At 50.4% G+C, this 24,395-nt stretch overlaps 1 protein-coding gene across 1 annotated transcript in view; it reads right to left on the bottom strand.

Moving 5' to 3' along the window:
- The window catches only part of LRP5 (LDL receptor related protein 5), a 138,142-nt gene that overhangs the window by 34,400 nt on the left and 79,347 nt on the right, over positions 1-24,395 (bottom strand). The window contains exons 6-7 of the mRNA XM_069066525.1: positions 14,478-14,874; positions 12,910-13,081 (exon numbers count right to left, since the gene is read on the bottom strand). Coding sequence (XP_068922626.1) covers positions 12,910-13,081; positions 14,478-14,874 — 569 coding nt within the window. The remainder of the gene's footprint in view (positions 1-12,909; positions 13,082-14,477; positions 14,875-24,395) is intronic.

Below are 24,395 nucleotides of genomic sequence, written 5' to 3'. Positions count from 1 at the left end.
CCTTCTCAGATTCCAACACAGGAAAAAAAAAAGCCACTCACTCAGCACCTGTTAGGTCTAGTACAATGAAAGCTGAGACAAAGACCCATGTCGTGAATTCCAATGTTCTTCTGGTGACGTCAGAGGGCTGGCAGTCATGGAACACAACAGTTGCCGGACTGAATCGAATGATCACCCAAGGGACAAAGAAGAAGGCACCAGGGAGGCACAAGCAGCCACCACCCCCAAAACAAGGCATTAGAAAGGAGAACACTGGAGGAAAGGAGCCTGAAAGATGGCAAAAGTGAGGGGTAACCGCTAAACGCCGCATGGGTTTCATGGGTATCCTCGAAATGTCGAGAGAAACCAAGAACAGCCCCTAGCACACTGGGCAAGCTCCCAGTGGAAAGGCAGTCAGGAGAAACAGAGGAGAGCCGCCCATGAGGCTCAGGAATTTATCATTAAAGAGACACACACATCAACGAGACCATGAGTCCTCAAGCATAGTGGAATACAGTGGACATGGGGCAAGTGGGCCCCGCATTACCAATAATTAAGTTCCTAGAAAATGACCCCCAAATGACATTTATTTATGACAATTCAACTTTTTTACTGACTTGTATTTAATAACTGAATTGTGGTCCTTTCAGAAGAAAGGAGCTTGAATCTTCAAATATAGTCATACCAAAAAAAAAAAGCCACCTTTAAAAGTCATGGTTTTCTCCCTTTGGGGGGAAGGGGCAGAGAATCATCTCAACTTAGAAACACTAAACACTTAATTAACTAAAAAGAATGCAATGGGGTTGCTAGCAGACCTATATTCTAAAGAAATCAAAGAACTGGAAACTGAGGCAATGTCCATCCATTGGGTAATGGCTAAACAAGTTATAGTGTATGAATATGACGGAATAATTTTGTGCTGTAAGAAAGGGTGAAATGGATGGTTTCAGAGAAATCTGAGAAGACTTGTATGAACTGATGCAGAGAGAAGTGAGAAGATCCAGGAAAACAATTTATAACAACATTGTAAAAAATAAACAATGTTGAAAGACTTAAAGAACTCTGAACAATGCAATAATAAACCATGATGCCAACGGGCTGATAATAGAAGATGCAGAAAAAGACACACATTTTTTGACAAGGGCCAGTGTGGGAATTTATTTCATTTAACTAGCATATTTGTTACAAACGCTTTCTTTTTCCCTTTTTTTCCAGAGGGAAGGGAAGAGAGAAGAAGAAATAAATGCTTAATAATCGAAAAACAGACTAAAATTAAATTAAAAATGCAATGGGAACAAAGTGTCCCAGCTTCTAAGAAGCCCCCCGTACAAAATCCCATGCTAGACAAGCTCATCTTTCTTTAGTCACCCAGATCCTATTTTCTCTCCAAACAACATTTTTCTTTCTGCATATCTGATGGGTTTGGGTTTTGCCTCCCTCTACTTCTAAGTGACAGATCATGGGAACACCAATATATTTTTATCCACCATAATCCGTTAATTCATCTCAGGTCACCACCACCACTGAGGTTCCCCACTCATGTTATATTAGCTGAAAGGGGATCCCTGTGACAACAGGCTGTCCATCAATGGAGATCAGCTGCTAGAGGTTGGACCCAGCCCACAAATGTTCTGGTCAACAATCCTGGCAGGGGGACAGGCCAGCAGGGGGCAAAAGGGACCCCCAGGAGCTTCCAGTGGGGAAAGTGCAAAAGCTTCCTTTCCCCTCCTTCATCCCAACATTCACTACTAGAAGACTTGGGGTCCTTTCCTAACTAGCAGGCATGGACTTCACCCAGTCAGACCAGAGCTCAAATAGGGTGCCAAGGCAGACGAAGAGGAAGACTCCAGCCCAAGCCTTGAAGGACGAGCATAAAGAATGGTCCTTGTCCATTCAACAGAAGCTGCCCATTTTCTCTTCTGAACTCACGATGGCAGAGGTGGGGGGAAGGGAGAAATTGAGCGTTTCTATTGGGCCTACTGAGTGCCAGGCACTCTGCTAAATGCTTTTTGTAAATCTTTTCTCATCTGAGACTCCCAACAATCTGGCCAGGCAGGTGCTGTGATTCTCCTCATTCTAAATAGGAGTGAAGGGACTTTCCCAAGGTTACAGAGCCAGTAAAAGTCTGAGGCTGGATTTGAACTCAGGTCTTCCTGATTCCAGACACAGCTCTACCCACTGCGCCACAAGCTGCCCAGTAAGTCATGTATCCCCCAAAGGGCTTTGTGCCCACTTATCCAAGCAAACACCGTCTCCCCGCCAGCCGAAGGCGAGTTTCTGGTGACAAGGACTAGGCTAGTTGCACTTTTCCCTTGTATTTCTTTCTATTGCCCAGCGCAGCACCTAGCCTGACAATCAAGCAAGGAATGATGGGGCAGTACCCAGAGCCCTGGGCCTGACGCCAGGCAGACTCAGCTTCCTGAGTTCAAATCCAGCCTCAGACACTTCCTAGCGGCATGACTTTTAACTCTGTCTGCCTCAGTTTCCTCGTCTGTAAAATGAACTGCAGGCTTATTGACTGAATGAAACGATCAGTGACTGATTCACGATTTTGGTGAAAGGTGGAGTTCAGCATTTTTCATAACTCCCCTTTCCAATCTGAAACCCTTCTAGAGAACTAACCAAGAGGCGGTTCCAGGTCTTTCTCACAGGGCTGTTTTGAAGACGAGACCATACATGGCGTCACAAGAGATCTGAGTTAAAGCTGAGAGAGACCTGGAAAGTCATCTTCCCCAAGCCTCTGATTTCCGAAGAAACAGAGGCAAAGGGAGGGGAAATGGTCTGAACAGAAATGTGAGCTATTGCCCAATCGGAGAAGTGTCATTGAGCACCTACTAGCTAGCCCACTTGGCCCACCGTCTCTAACTGTCCTCATCTTCCCTTTCCACTCAGTCACCCACTCAGGCCAGCTGGCCATATTCCTGCCTCAAGTGACTTAGCCGCCCCCTTCTCATTTGGGCTCCCCATCATCAAACCCACAGGATAACAGCTAATGTTTCTTAGCGTTTACCGTGTGCCAGGCATTGAGCTAAGTGTTTCAGTTACCGTTTTATTTGATCCTCACACCAACTCTGGGAGGTAAGGGCTGTTATTATCCCCATTTTACAGGTTAGGAAACTGAGGCAGGAAGAGGCTAGCTGTGAACTCTGGTCCTCCTGACACCAGGGCTGATGCTATGTCCATTCTACTACCAGCTGCCCAAAAAACAGGATCAGAGATTTTAAGAGTTAAAGAGACCCCAGCCTATACCTAGAAAGGATTCACACTATAGCACATCTGACTAGGGGTATTCAAGGATCTCCAAGTTGGGGGGAGATACCCATAGCCTCTCAAGAAAGTCTCTTCCACACTGGAAAGGTCAGCATTAAGTAATTTTTCCCAACATTGAGCCTGAATTGGTCACTTTGTAACTCCTCCCTTCCTCTGTCCCCAACTTGGCTCCTCCCTTATGCCCAGTAGGACCAAGTGTGATCCCTCCACCACATGATGGCCCTTCCACGGCTGCTCTCCTATCCTCTCCTCCAGGCCAAACGCTCCAGTCACTCCTCCTCTGACACGGCCTCAAGGCCTTTACCGTCTTCCTCTAGACACTCTCCAGATCATTACTGTTATTGGACGGTGGGGCCCAGAATGGAACACTGTGCTGCAGATCCGAGGTCTGACCAGGGTAGAGGACACTGAGACAGGCACCTCCTCATAAGCACAGTCACCATCATGGACATTTCTTGAGTGTGTTTGGGTCATAAAGCACTTTCCTCACAACCACCCAGGACTGGGATCCCATTTTACAGAGAAGGAAAGTGAAGGGCCAATCATGGGAACTCAGTCCACTGGCACTGATGGTCCCATAGCTAGCTGTTAAGTGGAACCACCAGACGTTCATTCTGGATTTCCACCCTGAAGCGAGACAACAGTTCTAGCTAGGCTCTTCTGGGAAGCCAAGGCTCCATGGCCAGCACCTCCGATCTAGCAGCAGACATTTACAGATTCAGCCGCTCCTGTGATTCTCCCCCACCCCACGATGATCTGGAGGCCACAGGGAACCCCTGGACTTTATTGAATAAGGGTGTAACAAGATCAAATCTGTGTTTTAGGAAAATCCCTTTGGTGGCTGAAAGGAAGATGGTCTGGAGTGGGAAGAACCTTGAAGCAGGCAGATCCTTCCCCCAGCAGCTATAACAACAGCCCAGGGGTGCAGGGATGAAGGTCTGCATCAGGATGGGGGCTGTGCCAGGGCTGGCCCCACCGAGCTGGGCTGATCATCAGCGCTGAGACGATCAGTGGATCTGGGAGCCGGTGAGATCCCCAAGGGAGACTGGAAATAGAGAAAGCACACCCTGGATCTCAGATCAAGAGTAGCCTCAGGGCCAAAGGGACCGAGGTGGCCCCGGAGCCGGGAAGATCCCAGCCCAGCTCCTGCTCCTGCCCGGGTTGGCCGTGTGACCCTACCCAAGTCACTGAACTGCTCAATACTCCCAGCAAGCCTGTCACACTTACAAGCACCCAATTAAAAGGCAACTGGGAAATGTTTACCAAATATCAAAATAAAAGACACCATAATGTTAATTATCTATTGTTAAGCTACAACTACCGTAAGTACAATGTCAAACCATAATAGATAATAACAAATATAAAAATATCATAAAATAGAGGAAGTCAATTGTGGTTTTCCAAGTCAACACATGACCACAGGCTGACTGTCTCCCTCCACACTGAATACCTGCCTCCCAGCAGGACTGGCACACACAGCATCTATCCTGCGATGCAGCCCGGCATGGTAGCTGGCTTCTGCTCTTAGCCAGACCTAAGATGCTTGCAATCCTGAATGCAGCCTCCAAATCTGAGGCGCCTGCTTCGGGAGCTGATATTTGTGGACCTTTGTTCTGCTCCCAACATATCAAAGGGATTGAGGATCCGGCTGCCAGCCTGGGCAACAAGAAATCTGGCCCACACAGCCTTCTTCAAAGAGAAAGCAAATGCGTTTATCATCACATTGAACGTCCCTTCGAAGCCCAGAGCTTAGCCAGGCACAAACAGCCCCAGGATGAATGGAATAGTAGTTTTTTATTTGTTTTTCCCTCAAACTGAAGCCCTGTGAAGTCAATAGACGACAGCCCAGTGTGATGGAAGTTACAGGAACTGGAATCTGAGGGCCTGGGCTTGAACTTGCCACTTCTGACCTGAGCACCCCAGGCGGGGTTCACTGCCTCCTCTTGGCCTCAGCTTGTCCATCAGTAAAATGGACAAGCTGACCAGTATGTTCTCTAAGGCCGTCTCTTCTAGCCCCAAATTCTATGATTCCATGAGCCTGGTTGAACCCAGCTCAAAATCTCAAAAATCTCATCTCGGATAGTAGCAAAGTCTCCAGCAACTATGAAAAAATTAACAGCTTTGGGAAACATTCTGTTTCCAAGCTAATAGTCTTGGTAACTGTGGCTGGCTGGTGTCCAGATAGAGGCAGATCCCCATTAGACTAAAGAGACATTGAAAGGTGCCATCATTGCTAGACTCTAGGTCGCCAGTGGAGCCTTTAAGAGGCCCAGAGGCAGGCTCCCCTCCTACACACCAGCTTCAAAACTTCATTTCTAAGGCAGTGGCCAGAACCCCAGAACACGTTTTCTCCTAACAATTATAAATCGGTGGTGTCAGAGAAACAGGGACCACTAAACCTATAAAGTGAGATACCAAATAGCTGAGAAAACTACCTAGTTACACTCCCTATGTCCTGTTGTATTTTTATTTTGTGAAATACTTCCAAATTACAGGACACATCTGTTATACATGGTAGTTAGGTTCCCAGGCTATCCCAGAGAAGCCGCAATGGAACCAAAGGCCGGTTACTAATTGTGTTATTATTGCTAACTGCTACGGGTAACTGTTTACTTTTCAGGGAAAATAATGCTCCCCTCATTCCCCCTCAAACCACAATCAACATCTCCAAAACAATTTCAGATTTGCAGGACATTTTCCTTTAAGAAACTGGGAGGAATGGAAACAAATATTATCATCCCCACTCTACAGATGAGGAAAATGATGCCAAAGTCGTGACCTCCCCAGGGTTACCCAGCTATTGTCAGAGGTGGGATTAGAACCCAGACCCTCCTGACTGCCTCTTTCAGGTTCTATCTACTCACTCCTCCCATCTAGGTCCTGGCAACACAAGGGGTCTCCAAGTTTCTAAGTTCAGAGGTAGAATTTCCCTTCACTGAATTTTTTGACTTGGTTTACAAATTTCTTTAAATCTCTTATTTAAAGTGAAGAAAGTCCCCTTGCATTCTCTGCAATTTATGATCTTATAAAGTTGCCCGAAGATATTAAGTGACTCATCTAAGGCCATATGGTCAGTATGTGTCCGAGGGGAGTCTTGGGCCCTGGGCTTCCTGGCTTTCCATAGAGGTTCTTAGGGAAGTGAATTCACAGTGACAACCAAGCTTGTTATCTGGTTTCCATCACTACATTCCCAGACTTGGTTATCACCCCATCCAAGGGTGATCTCCTCCTGCTCTGCCCATCGGAAGGGACTGGCCAGCCAGCACTGGCCCTTCTTTCTGAGAAAAGACTAAAACACCCAATGGAAGGGAAGACGTCCCTTTGGTGAGTGAGAGAGTGTCCTGGACAAATGGAAGAGTTACTGGCCGCTCAATTCTAGAATATCAACCCAGACTGTATGTCAAGATCTCTGTCTTCTTCAAGACTCCTTTGGCTACAAAAGCCCTTTCTCCAACCTTTCCAGTTTTCCTCCACACCATGCCCTCCCTGGGCCTGCCACCCAGTGACCCCAGCCCCCTGGGGTTCTCTCCCTCCTCAGCTCAGCCTCCTTCAGGACCTGGCTGAAGTCCCACCTTCTGTAAGAATCCTTTCCTTGTCCTCCTTAAGACCAACATGTCCCCTCTGTGACCAGCTCCAAGTTGTCTAGTATTTGTGGAGCACTTAGCCCAATGCCTGAGACCCAGTGGGCTTGATGTGGCTTGTTGAAAGTGTCCTGGGGCAGAGATTCATGTGCGAAGGCTGGAGGGGGGAAGGGGTCTGTGCCAGTTTTGATCCCCTTCCCTTCCCCACCTTCCTCCCTCCTGGCCCCATCCCTGAAATTGCCAGGCTACAGATTAATAATAAATTAAATAAAGCTGTTTCTGGGAGACTGACACCTAAATACAGAGTACAGTGTTCAAGTTCATGTTCCTTTCTTGGGAAGCTAGTACCTTTTATTTTTATTTTTTTGCTTTTTGGAGGGCCATTGGGATTAAGTGACTTGCCCAAGGTCACACGGCTAGTTTTTGTGTTAGGCATCTAAGGCTGGATTTGAATTCAGGTCCTCCTGACTCCAGGGCCAGTGCTCTATTCACTGCACCACCCAGCCACCCCTGGTGCCTTTTATCTTGCCCTAACAATCTTTCACATCATCCCTGGTCAGTCTGGATTCTCGTTACAAATTAAAGCACTTAAACCAGGCTCTGCAGGACAGAGACTGGCTGTGATCACATGTCTGTTTTGCCCTCATTGGCCCCCACACTCCTCTGCCAGGGTGGGGGAGGTGTCCGCCACCATCTACAACCCCCCCCCCAGGACCCTCCCTGGTCTGTGGATTCCTTAGAGAGAGGGTTTCCTTTTAGTGACCTTTGTGTGAACATTACTGTATTCATTACATTGGTAACTGAGTGATTTCTCCAAATTGAACCCAATATATTAAGGAAGATCTCCCTCAAGCTACTTTTATTAAGCAGCAATTCTGGCTGTTCCAGAACAGAAATGAAGCCCCCTTCCCTGCCCCCCACTCTCCAGTGACCAGCGCTCTCCTGGCTGGGTTGGCCACACAGCTGTTCTAACCCATCTTCTCCCAATGACAGCCAATCCTGCCATTAGCAGGATTGCAGAGAGGTCTAGGAAAGATGGCGCTGGGCTGTCAACATCATTACAGAAGTGTAGACCTTGGGTGAGACCACTCGCTAAATGGACACCGGACAAGAACGGGACCGACAGTGAATCTGAATAGGTCACTAATGAGGCATGAACTCATAGAGTTAGGGCTGTTAGGGATTTGTCTGACATTATCTGATTCAGCCCCATTACTTTACAGGAGAGTAAAATAGGGCCTGGAGACAAAAAGGAGCTTCTCCAATGTCACACAGACCCTGCATCACAAAATATTCAAAAGCCGGGTGCCCAGACACTGAATCCAGCTTTCTTTCCATCTTAGGCTCTAGACAAGTTAAAATAGCCTTGGAGTGCTCAAGTTCTGGGTCACTTTCAGCATGCAAGTCACAATCTCTTTGGGACCCTGGTAGTGAGCACAAATTGATTCCAAGTCAGAGACTTTCCTAACTTGTGAGAGGCAGTGGGAACCCCGGTCAGTGGCTACAGCAAATTCTCTCAACACAGAGAGTTCTCCGAGACAACACTTGCCTAAGGTAGAGAGAAAACCAGGCAGGGAAAGCCACTCAAAGAATGTACAGAAGCCTCTGTGGGTAAGGGCTGATAAGAAATGAGTTGGCCAATCAGCAAGCATTTATTTATGTTTGTCCTACGGAGGTACCATGCTCACAGAGATCCAAAGGATTTCACTTCTCCCTCCCCTGCAGCTGCTTCAGTTCTGTTGAATTCTTTGGGCTCTGGGTGGGGTGGCTCTGGCCCAAAATTCAATCAATTAAGCAACAGGGACTTAAGCACCTACTATGCCCTGAGCATTGTGATAAGTACTGGGGAAACTGAGTGGTTCTTGCCTTCAAAGAGCTTATATTCTACTGGGGGAAACAATAAGTAAATGCATAAGAGGGGACAGGAAGGGAGGGAAGGAGAGAAGGAGAGACAGACAGACAGAGAGACAGAGACATACTACATAGTAACTGTTTTGGTGAAGGACAGTTTGAACAGCTGTGGAGTGGGGCTCAGAAAGGGCCTGTGTTTGAAGGAAGCTCAAGATTCTAAAAGGAGGAATTTCTAAGAGAAGTCTTCCACTGTCCCTACTAGTATAACTCTAAGTTAATCAGGCATCCCATCCCATACATGTCTACTTCTATATGTGTAAAGTTTGTTTCTCTGTATATGTCTCTGGTAGTAAAAGTCTCTCGCTGCTTCCCCAGTCTTGTCCTTGAGGAACTGTGCTCCAAATCAGACCTGGGGAGCAAAAGGCCACAGACCTGGCCTCCCATGCGGCCTTTGGCCTGAGCCTCTCCCTGACTCAATGGCTGTAAATCAGAGCCAGGGAAGAACCAAGTGCCCCTCAGAGCAGAGAAGTCCTCTCTGGAAGGATAACTGGACAAAGAAACCCCAAATATGTCAGGATTTGGCAAGGCTCAGGGTAAACTCGGCAGAGCACCTTGAATGGGAAGGTGGGCCCCATGCTGCTTTCTCCTTTAAAGGAGATGTTCTGGGCTTTCAGCGAGACGCATTCCTGGCCCCGGAGCCAGACTGTCCTGGCTCATCTGCCCAGTTCATGTACAATTCTCCCTCACAGCAAACATGGGGGGGTTGTGACAATTTCCCCTGAAAACCTTCTTTTTGCTGGTTTCAATCCAGGAGGAGGCTCCTTTTCATCTTCACCAAAAAAGAGGCCAAATTAGCGGCCCCTGGGGTTTTGGCTTAGAAATGGTAATTATCACAGCAGATGTGCTTATCTGGGGAGAAAACGTCTCAAGTTGCTGACCCAGGACACTGGTAGCTCCCCCGCTGCCAACTCTCAGACAACTTGGGCTGGGACAGTGCAGCAGCCAGAGCTCAACCAGCCCATGGTCCCCCCTTGACAACAGAAGCTCCAAGTTTGAAGAAAATCTTGGGGGGCCAGGACCTCAGATGTTTGGTTACCGCCAGTATGTGGTAGGTGCAGACTGCATTGGATTCCAGCACCCCCTCTCTCAGGGGAGCCCTTCCTTTGTCCCTCAGATGAGCTGGACCCAAATGGAGAAGAGGAGGGAGAGGAGAGGAGCTGATGGATGAAGGCAGGTGGGATCGCTCTGCAGGCTCCAGAGTGCCCTGCACATGTCTGCGCTAACGTTCTGGGCAGCCCTCTTCTGGAGCCTTGCTAGGGATCATCTCCCCCCTTCCCTTTGGATTCATCAGCAATCCAGAGGATTTCCTGCTGACCTGGTCTTAGCTGAAGAATCAATGGAAAAGACTCTGAGCTGAGCCATCCATCAGGCCCTGGCCATCTACTTCTTTCTATAACGAGGTGCCTCAATTTTCTCCTTCGAGGAGGGAAGTGGTAGGCTTTCTTGGGGGACAAAGCCCCAGGGACAGCTTCTCCCTCCTCCGGCTCCAGAATGGCAGCCCTTCTCGGGTCAGCACAGAGTCCCACCTTGTCACTGCCATCAGCCAGGACTTGGAAGCCTGACTGGTTGGACCTCGACCAAATCACCTCCTTTCTTTGGGCCTCAACTTCCCCATTTGGAAGAGGAAGATAGGAGAAGATAGTCTCCAAGTACCCGCCTCCCTCTAAATGTGACGAGCTGGAACGGAGGGCTTGAGGAAACACTCACATAAACAAGAACACGGATGAGAACATGAGAATGTGATACTTGCAGAGGAAATGCCAGGAGATGTGGGGCTGGGCAGTAACGGGAGGAGGGAGTGATCACTGTCAGCCGGAGGCAGGAAGCTGGGGCGGGGCGGGGGGTAGGGGGAGAGCAGGGGATACTCTGTCTCTCCTAATCCTTTGTAAATTCTAAAGGGGGGCCGTTACTGTCGTAACGTAGTACACGGTGAAGCATGCATTTGAGCCATCATGATTGCTTCTGCTGAGAATGGACAGTGTCACGTTTCAGACTACTGCAAGGTATAAGCCAGAGAAGACCTGCCCTCCCTCCACATTCACTTGTTGTCACACCTTTCCTAAAATGATCCCAAATAAGCATTTGGACTCCAAGGGATCAAAGGTCAAGCTTCCCGCCCTACCAGCAACACCCCCAATCATCCGATGGCTGACAGTGATGACGCAGGCCTGGGTGTCAGAGGGGAAGAAAGCACCCCTGGTAAGAGAGACAAGAGCAGGGGACGTCGCAAGGCAGGAGGCTCACCAGTGACGGCCGGCCATCAGACGGCTGGGGCAGCCTGTGCTCCAATGGAAAGCACCAGACCTTGCCATGTTAATGATTATCAATGCCTACCCGTAACAATTATTGCTAATACTATTGATGACAGGACTCGGCTTCCAGAATAAAGGCATCATGAAGACTGGCATGGCCTCCTCTCACACTCCCCACCCTCCTCTGGCCAGCTGTTCTTGGCACTAAGCTCCACTGGCAGCATCTTTCCTAGTGGCTCGTAGCTAGGGAGGGCAGTGCCACCCCAGCCCTCCCCCCACTGCCCTCATACCATCACATACCCCCCAGTTGTTCCCTCCAACAAAGCTGAGACTCCTCGATGGTAGAGATTATCCCCCTTTTGTCTCTGTATCCTCAGCACTGAAGACAGCGCCTGACACACAGTAAGTGGGCAATGAAGGCTTGCTGATTGACTGACTGGTGGCCACTGCTAGGTAGAAAGAGGTGTTAAAGCAAAAACAAGGACACTGTGCTGAGCCCAGGGCTGTCCAAAGTCATGTGGCTACTGTATGAGAAAAATAAAAATAGAAGAAATGGCTAATATTTATATAGAGCTTACATGCCCCATGCTATGCCAAGTACTTTAAAGTGATTGTCTCATCTAATCTTCATAAGAACTATGAGAGATAGGTGCTATTATTATCCCCATTTTACAGATGAGGAAACCGAGGCAAAGTGACTTGTCCAGGATCACAGAGCTAGTGAGGTCTAAGGGTGCATTTGAACTCAAGTCTTCCTGACTCCAGGGCCAGAGCTCTATCTACTGCCCGATCTAGCTGCCCCATAAGTACTAGCTGTGGGTACTATATTAAACAATGGCTGCTTGACAAGTTTCACTAATAAAGGTCTTATTCCTAAGGGATATGTTTGTGCACATGGGCGTGCGCGCGCACACACACACACACACACACATACACACCAGAGTCATATCTAATAAAAGTAAGAGCTATTCCCCAGTTGGTCAAAGGATAGGAATTTAAAGTTTTCAGAGGGAAAAATCCAAGCTATCAATAGCCATATGAAAACACTTTAAATCACTAAAAATTGGAGAAATGCATATTAAAACAACTCAAAAGCTGTTTCTAACCCAACAGATTGGCAAAGTTGACAAAAAGGGAGAACGATAAATGCTAGAGGGGATGTGGGAAAACACTAATGCATTGTTGATGGAGCTGTGAGCTGGTCTGACCATTCTGGAAAGAAACTTAAACTATGCTTCAAGAGCTATTAAACAGTGTGTAGATCCAGCAATACGACTCCTGTGGTTACACTGCTCAAGAAATCCAAGAAAGAGGAAAAGGGCCTATTTGTATCAAGATATTTATAGAAGCTCTTGTCAGGATGGCAAAGAACTGGAAACTGAGGGGATGCCCATCAGCTGGGGTATGGCTGAATGAATGCTGGTGATGAACTACTAATGTGCTATAAGAAATGACGAAGGGAACGGTTTCAGAAAAACCTGGGAAGACTCATATGAACTGATGCAAAGTGAAACCAGCAGAACTGGAAGAACCTCATACACAGCAACAGCAGCATTGTAATGATTATCAGCTGTGAAGGATGTAGCTACTCTGATCAACCCCATGACCCGCCACGTTCCCAAGAGACTCATGATGAAGCAGGCTGTAGGCTCCTGAAGGAGAATACAAATACACACACACGTGTGTGTGTGCGCGCGCATGTGTGCGAGGAGACAGGGCTAAGGAGGGAATCTGCTTGGTGTGACCATACATATTTGTGACAGGTTGTTTTTCTCTTTTCTCAGTGGGTGAGGTAGGTGGAGGGGAAAGTGAGAGAAACAAGAATGAAAGTAAAATAAAACTAACTTTTACAAAACAACAGTTGATTAACTGACTAGTCTCACCCTCAGTAACCCACCACCTGAGGAGTAACTCACCTCAATTTTGTCTGTTTTGGCATCTCCCCAATAAAGCTTGCCCTCCTGGAGGTCTAGTGCCAAGCCATTGGGCCACCCGAGAGACGTGTTCACCAAGACTCTTCTGGCCTGCCCGTCCAGATGGGCGCATTCAATTTTGGGGTTTTCACCCCAGTCTGTCCAATACATGTACCTGAAAAAGAATCCCACACACACACATTTCCATCAATTCAGCAAAAGTCACCCCATTTTAAGCCTGGCAACAACTCCATGAGATAGGTGCTACAGGATTTATTGTCCCCATTTTACAGACGGGAAAACTGAGGCTTAGAGTGTTTAGGTGACTTGTCCATCGTCACACAGCAAATGTGCATCAGAGATGGGGTTCTTAACAGCAAATCCACCATTTTACACACTGCACTTTGCTGCTGCTGGATGAACCCAAGGTACTCGGTGGAGAGCCCAAAGAGATCTTGCAGGATATGAAGGACAACCTCTTCTTTTTACAGAGAAGGAAAGTGCTCAGGGAAATGAGCTGACTCACCCACAGCCACATAGCCAGTGAGTGTCCGAGGCAGGATTTGAACCTTGTCCCCATGGCTCCAGACTCTGGCTCTCCACTGCACCCGAGCACTTTGTGAGGTAAGGATTATTCCCATTTTAAAAGTGAGGACACGACCTGCCCAAGGGCACAAACAGCTGTTAAGTGGCCGGAGTCTGGGCTCAGGCCCAGGTCCTAGGCACAAATGAGCTGCTCTGACCATTGAGAAGGAACCCTGTCCCGCTCTGAGCAGGCTGGGACAGGGACAGCGAGAGTTCTGGGAGCTCAACCTGTGGAGGGGGTGAACTCCCCACCCTTCACGGCAGCCAAGCTCCTCTGTGAGGTCTGCCCAGTCTGATGAGGCTGCTCCAGACTCGGGCTCAATGCTGCTTGCGCTCAGCTGGAAGTTTGGACCATGACTGTGTCCAGCCTCCAGCCTCTGCTCTCCCCATGATGTGGCCCAGCCACACCCTCCCTCATGAGGAGCAAGCAGAGGAATGGCCCTGACCTGCCCCTCTTCAGAAGCCCTGGGGGCAGTGGAAAGGCCACGGAAGCTGGAATCAGACAACCTGGGTTCAGATCTCGACTCTGCCACGAACAATGACCTGACTCCCTGTGCAGCCTTCATCTTGAGGGCCTCAGTTTCCTTCTCTGTAAAATGGGGGGAGGGGGAGAAGACTCGATGGCCTTTAACTCTACATCACCTTGGACAAGTCACTTTAACTCCTTGAGTCCCTGAGCTCTCAATCTAGGACCCCACGATCACCCAGGTGGCTTAGTGTTAGAAGAGTTGAGTGTGTGCTAAATTGTGGATTGCTACAGGAAGTCAGGAGAGACCCAGGTTCCAATCCTGCCTGCAACAAAAAACTGCAAGAGTGTGGGAAGTCACTTCCCTCCCTGGAGCCTCAGTTTCCCCACCTGTATGGCCCGGAAGACAACGTCTCACAGGGTGCTGGTAAATCTCGGTCCCGCCAGCGGCACCAGGGGAGTGGCTTCTTACCCCTTTAAGCTCCTTTCGTGGCCCTGGAGCCCTGACCAGGAGACTCACCCCATCACTGGGTTCAGAACAATGGCCCGCGGCTCATCCAGGTTCTCCGAGATAAGAATCTTCCTGGAGGTCCCATTCAGCCGTGTCACCTCGATGCGATCTGTGCCCGTATCGGTCCAGTAGAGGTTTCTGGCCACCCAGTCCACGGCAATGCCGTCGGGGTCGTTGATCTCGGCGCTGACCAAGGTCTGGGCGCCAGAGCCGTCCAGGTAGGCCCGGCGGATGGCCCTCACTTCGTCATCCGTCCAGTAGACGTAGCGCTCCACGGGGTCATAGTCAATGGCGATGGCGTGTCTGATGTCATCAATCTGCAGAATGATGTCGGTGAAGTCGGGCATGTCCAGGGAGATCCTGCGCAGATCTGTGCGCCGGGCCAACAGCAGGACCTCCTCAGCACCTAGGAGGAGAGTCAGGCAGGCACTTATTAGGCACCTAGCGTATGTCAGGCAGTGGAAGCACACAGATCAAAATGCAGCCACCCCTGCCCTCAGGGGGCTTACATTCTCCTTCATGTGAAGGCTGACAGGCCACTTCTTTATTTCCTTCCCTTTGCTCAGCTGGGTCTCAGCTTCCTCACCTATAACAGCCTCTGAGGGGCCTACGATCCCATGAAAGAGATTAGTGTAATGGCTTAGCAAGGGCTGTGTACAAACTGTGAAAGATGTCCTGGAAGCAGCTTATACAGCAGTAGCTACTATTTGGGCATTTCAGTCAGGTCTGACTCTGTGACCCCATCTGGGTTTTCTTGGCAAAGATACTGGACTCGTTAGCCATTTCCTTCTCTAGCTCATTTTACAGATGAGGAAACTAAGGGAAAGAGGGTTAAGTGACTTGGCCAGGGTCACACAGGAGGAAGTGTCTGAAGCCAGACTTGAACTCAGGTCTTTCTGCCTCCAGGCCTGGTGCTCTATTCTCTGCACCATCTAGCTGATCCCACACAGGAGGAAGGATGGTCTACATCACTGCAGGGCCGGCTGATACTGGGGTGTGGACATAATACTTGAAACTGGAGAAGGGCAGGTATACAGATGACCTTAGTTCAAAGGATCAGGGATATAAAGTTGAGAGGGGTCCAACTCCTTCATCTTATAGAAGAGGAAACTGAGGCAACATCTATTGACCTGCTAGATACCACAGGACCAGAGATGTATGTCATGGTCCTCCCCTCGGCTAGTCTGCAATTTAGTTTGGAAGATGACAAAAGCAAAGGGGACAGTTAGCAGGTAACTAGACACTAACTACAGAACCACAGAACGGGCAGTCTCACGGCTGGAGAGAAGCTCGGGAGCCTCACGTAGGCAGCAGCAGCCTCTAACTCAGGGTCTGTCCCTCAGTGACTATCAGTGGGCCCACCACTATTGTGGGGAAGAAGATCCTATGATCCCAGTTACCTCCTGCACACGTAGGACCAGATTATATGTTTGGGGGACCAGGTCTCTGGCCATTCCTGGCAAGGAAACTCCCTCAGATAGTTCTCTGGGGCCTAGACGTTAGGTAACTTGACACCACACTGGATCTCAAGCTCTGTGTCAATGGAAGGCAGACAGGACAGACCCCAGCAAGCAGAACCTCTGACAAAATGTGCACAGAACGGGCTGCAGGCTGGGGGGCTGAGGTACAGAGAGGGCCCTGCCGACTGGGAGAGGCTGGGGGTACAGAGAGGGCCCTGCAGGCTGGGGGAAGCTGGGGGTACAGAGAGGGCTCTGCAGGCTGGGGTGCTGGGGTACAGAGTGGGCCCTGAAGGCTGGGGGTACAGAGAGAGCCCTGCAGGCTGGGAAAGAAGTCTTTCCAAGAAACAGACTCATTCACTGAGATGAGAACCCAGATCCTAAGCCTGCACCCCCCGGCTCCTTTGGGAAAAGAACCTTGTTTCTTCATGGACAGAGGGATTTGAAAGGGCTGCATCTTGGGGAATTGAAAAGGCAGGCAGGTTTTCCCAACCTATGAAGGGGGAGCAGGTATAGAGTGACTATGCCCCCCAGTGAGAAGCTTAACCATCTAACATAAGTTCTGCTTACTAAGAATTTGGACACACACGCTCTTTTCCCAGAGACAGAGAGTCACAGAGAGTCTGGGCTTGATTTCTGATCATGCCACTTGCTGCTGTGTGACCCTGGGGCAGATCCTAACCCTCTCTGGGTCTCAGTCTCACCAATATGTAAAATAGGGGAGTTGAGCTTAATGGCCTTGGAGGTCCCTCCCAGCTGCACATCTACAAACCCAGTGTCCTCCAGCCACAATATCAGAGGCTTAGAGCTAGAGGCAAATGGAGGCCAGGGAGCCATTTCACAAATGAGGACGCTAAGGCACACAGTCTCTTGCTCAGTGCTTTGCCCTGCATAGAGGTTTGGTAAATATTCCTCCTGGTCTGCTCAGTCCCTCCCTGCTCCTGCTTTGAAGCTGGTGTCAGAGGCAGCCCTAGAGATGGGCGTGAGGACAGCGCCCTGCTGGTCCTGGGAATTCCAGCTCACCCCTGCTCCCCTGACACTGACCCTGGCAACAACGGCTGGAGATGCCACCTCCAGCCAAGGTCAGGGGCGTGGGCACTTGAGGACACGGCCCGGGGTAGTGAGGGTGGATTCCCAGGCTCCAGCAGCAGGCCGCCTTCTTCTGGGGTGACCTGGCGGAAAACGGCTCCCTAAGACCCAAGGCTGAGCCATCGTTCCAAGGTTTCCCTCCTCCCTTCTCCATTCGCTGACTACCATGCCAGCAGTAACTGAGATCTTACCTTGCCCTGGTGACACAGGCTGTCTCAGCTGCCTGGCACCTCACAGAGCATCTGATCCCCACCCCTTCATTTTGTGAGAGGAGCCCAGAGAGGGGAAGAACATGTGTCCCCCAGGACATTCAGGGCCTTAACGGCAGAGCTGAGATCTAAACCCGGGTTTCTCCTGAGCCAGCATTTTGTGCATGTTTGCAGGAGAGTGCAAGGGCCAGCCAGTGCTAGGAAGGCTCTTAGAAGAAAGGCTGGCTTTGTGGGGGAGCCAGTCGGTCCTGTTTCGGACACATACTAGGGAGAAGCCGCAATCTAAAATGAGAAAGGTGCCAATCGGGGTTTATCTGGGACAATGGAGGGAGATCCTATACCAGGAGCTCCTCACATGGACCCCCCCACCCCCACACCTTTTGTCAGTCAATCAATAAACATTTCTGAAGTGGCTACCAGGTGTCGGGCACTATGGTAAGCACAGAGTCTACAAAGAAAGGTCAAAGCCAGGCCTGCCCTGCAGGAGCTCACAGTCCAACGGGGCAGACAACATGAAAGCCACTCTACAAACAAGCCATCAACAGGAGGAATCAGAGGAGATCCCAGGGGAAGGCACTGGGGTCTGCCACCCCATTCCTCAGCAAGCTGGGGCGTTAGCACAGAAGTCAGGGGAGACCAGGTCTCCAATCCCGCTTTGAACACCCGCCTAATCACCCAACCTCAGCCGGCTTCGGAGGTGAGAATGGGCTGAAAACAAAACGTGGAGGGCTTGTGGAGAGCAGCCAACGAGGCCTGGTCTCCGACGTGCTGGGAGAGCCTCAGAGGAAACCCAAGTATTGGGAAGCCACAATCACTGCTGTGCCCATCATCAGCAGAAGGGCTGAGAACTCCTCTTGGGTCGGTGTCAAGCCAAGCTCTAGAACTCTGTCATGCCTCGAGCCCTTCCCCATCCCCCCTTACGTGGGCTGTCTTCCCTTATTAGAACAGAACATAAGTTCCCAGATGGCTAAGGCTGGCTCAGCATTTACTGGCACAGAGAATTTTCTGTAATTTTGCCGTCCCCCTGTTCAGCTGCCTCCACCAGCTCAGGCTGGCCCCTACGCTAAAACATGGAGGCTCAGAAAGTTGCCCAGGACACAGAGAGGTTGGGTGACTTCCCTAGGGTCACACAGCTATCAGGACTCGAATGCAGGATTTCACTTGACGGTCAACTCTCTTCCTCACATTTACTAAGTCAATTATCACGTTGATTTTTTGAAAAGGCAAAGTAAGGCCAGTGACCTTGACTTCTATTTCTGTGAAAATTCTAAAATCAGTCAGGTCATTAAGGAGAGGGTTGGTGGGAACCTAGAAGAGAAAGCAGCTGATCACAAAGGCCAGGGAGAGCTCTGTGCAGGACATCTTAGCCTTAGGTCAAACTAACTTCATTCCCTTTTTTACAGGGTTGGTAAACCTCAAGACCAAAGGAACGCTGTGTGCACAGATTACCTAAACGTTAGCAAAGCTTGTGCCTCAAAGTATCTCATGCTCCTCCTCTGTGGAAGATGGCTCAATGTGGAGTGGATGGGAAAGCCATTAGGTGGTGACCAGTCTCAAAGAGGGGCTGTTCATGGTTCAGTGTCAGCTGAGAAGAGACCAGACGAAGCTGACAAATGATACAAAGCTGGAGTGGGGGAAGGCGGACACTGAACACAGTGGACAACAGAGTTGAGAGCTCCACAGTCTAGAACATCAGGCTGATTCTGATAAGATGAAATTCAACAGGACGAATGTCAAATTTTATACTTGGGTTAAAAAAATCCACTTCCTGTTACCGATGAAAAAGGCACAGTTTTAGGCAGCAGCTTTTCTGGGAAAGATCTGGGCTTTTGGTGAACTATAGGACTCAGCACAAGTCAATTGGTGAGACAGGATTGCCCAAAATAGCCCTTTGACCTTAGCAGAGCTTCCAGGAAACAGGAACAGATGGCCCTCTGTCCTGCGGCCCCGGCAGACCTCTCCTGAGGGGCTGTGCTTGGCCCTGGGAGCCAAAGTTTAAGGAGGCCCATAGTTGTAAGAGCAACCAGAGAAGGGTAACCACCATGTTGGAAGAGCCTTGAACCCACGTCAGATGAACACTGGGTGAAGGAATTGGGGAGGAAGGATATGAAAATGATTTTCAAAGTAATTGAAGGGCTATTGGGTGAAGAGGATTGGCCTGGGTTTGCCTGGCCCCCTGACTGACCACACTGGCTGTCCGGTGATCCTCACACCAAACCCACAAGGGCACCATACCTACTATTTCCCAGAGGCCAGGAACTCCCATGGGTGCAAGTAGCAAAGAGGCAAATTTTGGCTCGATATCAAGAAAACCCTTTTAAGAAGGTTAAAATTATGATTCTGCCTTAACATGACACTCACATTCCTAAAAATAGCTGGGCTATGAAACTCACACAATTTGTTAAAATGGGTTTAAGTGTGACCCTCAAAAACCATCAGTGACACATTAAAAAACCTCAGGAACTTAATGAAAAACAGTAGCACTGTTTTGTGCGTGTTAAACGGCTAAGAAATATAGAAACACCCCAGTAAACTGTGGCTCAGCCCATTACCTGGGCGGCTTCTCAGCCTGGAGCCCTGCTCTCCTGGGCCCGGCTGGCAAACTCAGTGATTACGGGTGGGATCCTGATACACCATCCGAGTGCTTCAATGGAACAGCAACGGTATCGGTGGGTTCCAATTCTGTCAGTCCCTTCCTATAAGTCTCTTAATTTGGCCTCGGTTTCCTCATCTGTGAAATGAGGGATTAGGGATCAGTGATCTCTAAGCTATGTTCCTGCCCTAAATTAAAGACCTTACCTTATTCTGCCCCCTATTTCAAGCTCACTGACCATTCACAATAAGAGCTGGTTCGTTTTGACCAATGGGGGACCAACCAAATTTGTCTCCAGAGAATCCTTCTTCCTGCTGCCCAGTGCCCCTGCTCATGGGCTTGGGCATGGTCATAAAAGGGACAGGAGGAATGTCAGGGACGTGGAACCCTCCAGACTGGTGGAATCACTGATTCCTCACAGCCAGAGAGTGTTTCCAACCACAGTTGTACAGGCATAGTACAAAGGGGAGGCCCTGAGTTCCAGTCTTCACTCTGTTGGTAATGACCTGGGCAACCTTGGGTAAAGCACCAGGCCTCTCTAGGCCTCCATTCTCCATCTATAAAATGAGAGGTCTCCAAGGACCCCTTCAGTTCTACCACCCTACGATCCTGTGAGCCCTGGAGAGCCACAGGAGCATCCACGAAGGGGGAACATGTCAAGTATTAATAGCCTTATTGGTAGAGCCACTCATGGAAGGGGACCTGGAAGCCTGTTGCCGTCTGTCTTTCATTCTCCAAGAAGACCATGACACCAGAGAGATGACACCATAAAATGCAAGTTGGATTTAAGTGAGGCAGGCTGTGTAAGGTCACCAGCCTCACTTTCTCCTCCAGAGCCATCTGGGTCCAGTAGCCAGATATGGATCAGCATGAGTAGGGATGGCCCTGATGCAAGTCGGCAGCAGCATAGCAGGGCTGAGATGCTTCAGACGCTAAGGGACAGGGTCAGGGTTAAGGGCTGGGGCTGACTCTCTGCCCCCAGTCTTCCAGTGGGGATGCAACAATGCTGAGACCTGGGTTTGACTCCCACTCTCACACTCAGTAACTATGTGAGTCCAGGGTCTCTTCCAGTTCCAAATCTATGACTTCCCCGAGAAATCTTCTAGTTCTGAAATGAAATGTAAGTCACATTAAAGAATGTGATTCACTTGAAACAATCCTTGTGGAACACCTGCTTTGGTGTGACCTATCAGCAGGGTGAGGGGCAGAACCAGGGGCTCCCTCATGGAGCTGGAAGGTGCCTCACAGGGGCTTTGGGCCAACCCTCACATCTTTGAGATGAGGAAACTGAGGCCCAGAGAAGATTAAGTTATCCCCTCCAGGTCACAAGATAGTCAGGGCAGAATCAGGATCGGAACCCAGGTCCTGTGACCCCCCCAGTTCAGTGCTCATCAGCAGCCACTATAGTAAAGACTTGGTCCCTGGGCTCAGTCTGCAGGCACTTCCAGGCCATTCTGCCTCTATGCACAATGTCTCAGGGAAGGTGGAGGGACAGACCGTCCAGGTTAGTGCCTCTGCCCCCAAGACCCAGGTGACCTTGGGCAATCAGCCCCCACCCCAGGACCCCATCTCTCTCCTTTATCCCTGAGGATAATGCTCACAGCTCCCATTCCACACTTCTGATCCTCACAACCCCCAAGGGAGCCATCTCTTTTGGGCCAAGCCTGTGAGTACAAAGAGACAGGGAACTCCCGTGAGGGAAAATTCCATCTACCAATGAAGATTAGCCAGTCTTTTTTAAGTGATAGTTTTAGAAAGTTGTCCAGGGTGTCCAGAGGGGAAGGGTCTCATTCAGGGTCACACAGAGTAAATAAGGGCAGAGCAGGGACTTGAACCTGGGAAGGCAGGCAGGAACAAGACAGACTGCCAGTGGACACTGAACTCTGAACCTCCAGACTATGAACAAGCAGCTAAAGAGCGCTCTGATCATAGCTTGCACTTGGAATGGGTGGAACGCTTAGGCCTCAGTCAGGGCCCACTCTGCGCACAGCCCTGTGTCAAGGCTGGGGTTCCAGGGCCTGCGATAGTGGGGGCCCTTGGGATGGCCCTCCTCTCAGGGAGCTTACCTCCCCCCAGCCACAAGACAGGCTCACCTGAAGCCACAACACAAGCAGCCGCCCAGGAGTGGGGAGGCTGAAAACCTGGGTGGGATGACTGACACCGAACTCTCTCCCTGGGGCTCCTCTGGCTCATAGTGTAACCTCGGGAGGGGCCCACGAGAGGGGCTGGGAGATCCTGGCTGGAAAAGGGCTGCCCGAGGATGGGTTTGGGGGTGACAGGGAAGCTTCTTCCCACACTGGAGCAGAGCATGGCTGGGTCAGAGCCTCGTCTAAAGAGCCGGGCAGTGATCTGTTAGGAAGCAGAGCTTGGCCAGCACTTTCCTTCCCCTGCTGCGGCCTAAACAAACAAGCCTCACTAACCACCTTCCCTCCCTGGGGCCTCCACCTGGATCCCAGCTCTCCCACTCCCCTTCCCACCTGAGTCCAAGCCAAGCCACAGAGCAGGAGGGGGGAAGAGCCTGCCTGGGCCAGCACCGTCCTAGGCCAAGCCCCTGCCCTGCTGTGCTGTCCAGGCCTTCCACCCACAAGCCTTGCACTTGACAAGCTGAAGACAATGATGTCAACAACAGCTAATGTCGCTAAGGGACTTAACAAAGGTAGTCTCACTTGATCCCCACAGCAGCCCTGGGAGGCAGGCTCTGCTGGCAGCCCCATTTTTCAGATGAGGAAGGTGAGGCAGAGAGACGTTAAGTCACTTGCTTGGGGTCACACAGCTAGCAAGTCTTCCTGACTCCAGATCCAGCGTTCTATGCCCTCCCCCCACCCCCAGCTGCTTGTCAGTAAACAGATGGCCCTTCGACAAACATTTAAGCACTGAGCTAGGAACTGGGACACACACAAAACGAAAAACATTTCCTTCCCTCCAGGAGCTTACCTCAATAGAGTACAGAGCAGAGACTGTTCTCTTAGAATTAGAGGACCTGAGTCCAATCTGACCTGTGAGACCTTGGACAAGTCACTTAACCCTGTGGGCCTCAGTTTCCTCACCTGTAAAATACAGGAGGTGGATGCCTTTGATTCTAGGTCTACAGTCTCATTCACCCTGGCCATCACAAGCCATCACCCAGACCAAGCTTCCTTTCTGCTCCCAGCTTCCACAAAAACAAGGAACGATTCCTTCCCCTGCCCTTGTGCTATCTGGGAAAGCGGACTGACACCTTCCACAGAGTACACAGCTGGAAACATCAACTCTCTGCACCTGTTTTTCCAAATCTGAAGCCCTTTGGGAGGGAAATGTGAGGAGGATGGTGGAAGAGGGCTGAGCTAAAAGCCCATGCCCCGGCCCTCCCAAACCCTGGAATCCAAGCATCCTCAGAAATAAAGCTGCCCGTCTGCCTCCACTCCCCTTGGACAATTCAGGACCAGAGCTGCTCCTCAGCCCCTCCCCAGGCAGCCCACCAGAGAAGAACCAGACAGAAGGGGGAGAGCCCAGCTCAGAACCCTGCAAGGCTGGAGAAGATGAGCCCCCAAGGACACCCCAGCTGCCCCTGTCCCCTCCCAACCCAGCAGTCCCATCCTTCTGTCACAGGTGCACAGCCATTTGACAAAGAGCTTGTGGCAGACAGGTCACAAGGCATGGCCCAGAAAGGGGAGGCCCAGCTCCCAAGCTCCCACTCCATTCCCTGGGCAGTCAGGAGCTGCCCCTGCCTGGGACAATGTCTCCATTCACGTCCCCCCGACCCTACCCATCCTCCTGCTCCCCATACCCACTCAACCACACCAACCACCTTCTTTGTGGCTCTGACTCACTCATCTCCCCCACTTCCCAGGAGATCTGGGGAAGGGGGGAGGCAGCCAGGAGGGCTAGAAGCCCCGGGTCAGATGGGTCACTTCCCCTGCTTCTCCACCCGCACCTAAAGTGCTCAGGTCTGCCCATGGCCACCCTACGAATCTCCCCAACCATTCACTAGCAGGGGGCTCCCCCTCCAATCTGGCCTCAATCTGGGAGTCGTCAGTATGGGTATCTAGAAAACCCCTGTCCCAAGAGAGATGAGCACCACTGGGGCACCAAGCAGGTGACCTGGGCAAGGTCACAGCCAACAGGTGGCAGAGGTGGGATTGGAACCCACAGCTCCCAATTCATTTAGATCAGAGTCACTTGCCCACATCCTCACCCCTCATAACAAGAAAAGGCAGAGCAAAATCGGGTCAACCATGTGGCTTCACCCAATGGCATATGCAACACGTCGCACCCCTAGGCCACCACCTCTGCAAGGAGGAGAAGGGAAGCTTTTTTCCTTTATCTCGGATAGTGGATTCTTCATTTGGGAGTCTGCCTTTGGCAACATCTCAACGTTGTTTTCATCCACTGGTTCTGGAATTCTGGATCATTCGATTAATCAATCCCACCACCATCTGTGGCTCATTATGGTGCGGGTGGTTCTTTTGCTTGTTTTGAATGGAAGCTGAGCCTTATCTCAGGGTCGGCCTTGTGATGGGGGGAGTGAGGAACCCCCGATCAGCAGTCACAGGACCTGAGAGCAGGACTAGAGTTGGAAGGGGCTGCCCTTCACTTCACA

The sequence above is a fragment of the Petaurus breviceps genome, unplaced genomic scaffold (genome assembly GCF_028583685.1).
Source record: "Petaurus breviceps papuanus isolate PSGF00001 unplaced genomic scaffold, PetGlider_PUasm1.0 90721, whole genome shotgun sequence".
Taxonomy (NCBI): domain Eukaryota; kingdom Metazoa; phylum Chordata; class Mammalia; order Diprotodontia; family Petauridae; genus Petaurus; species Petaurus breviceps.
The sequence above is the reverse complement of the archived record's forward strand: the minus strand, read 5'-3'. Positions and strand labels throughout refer to the sequence as shown.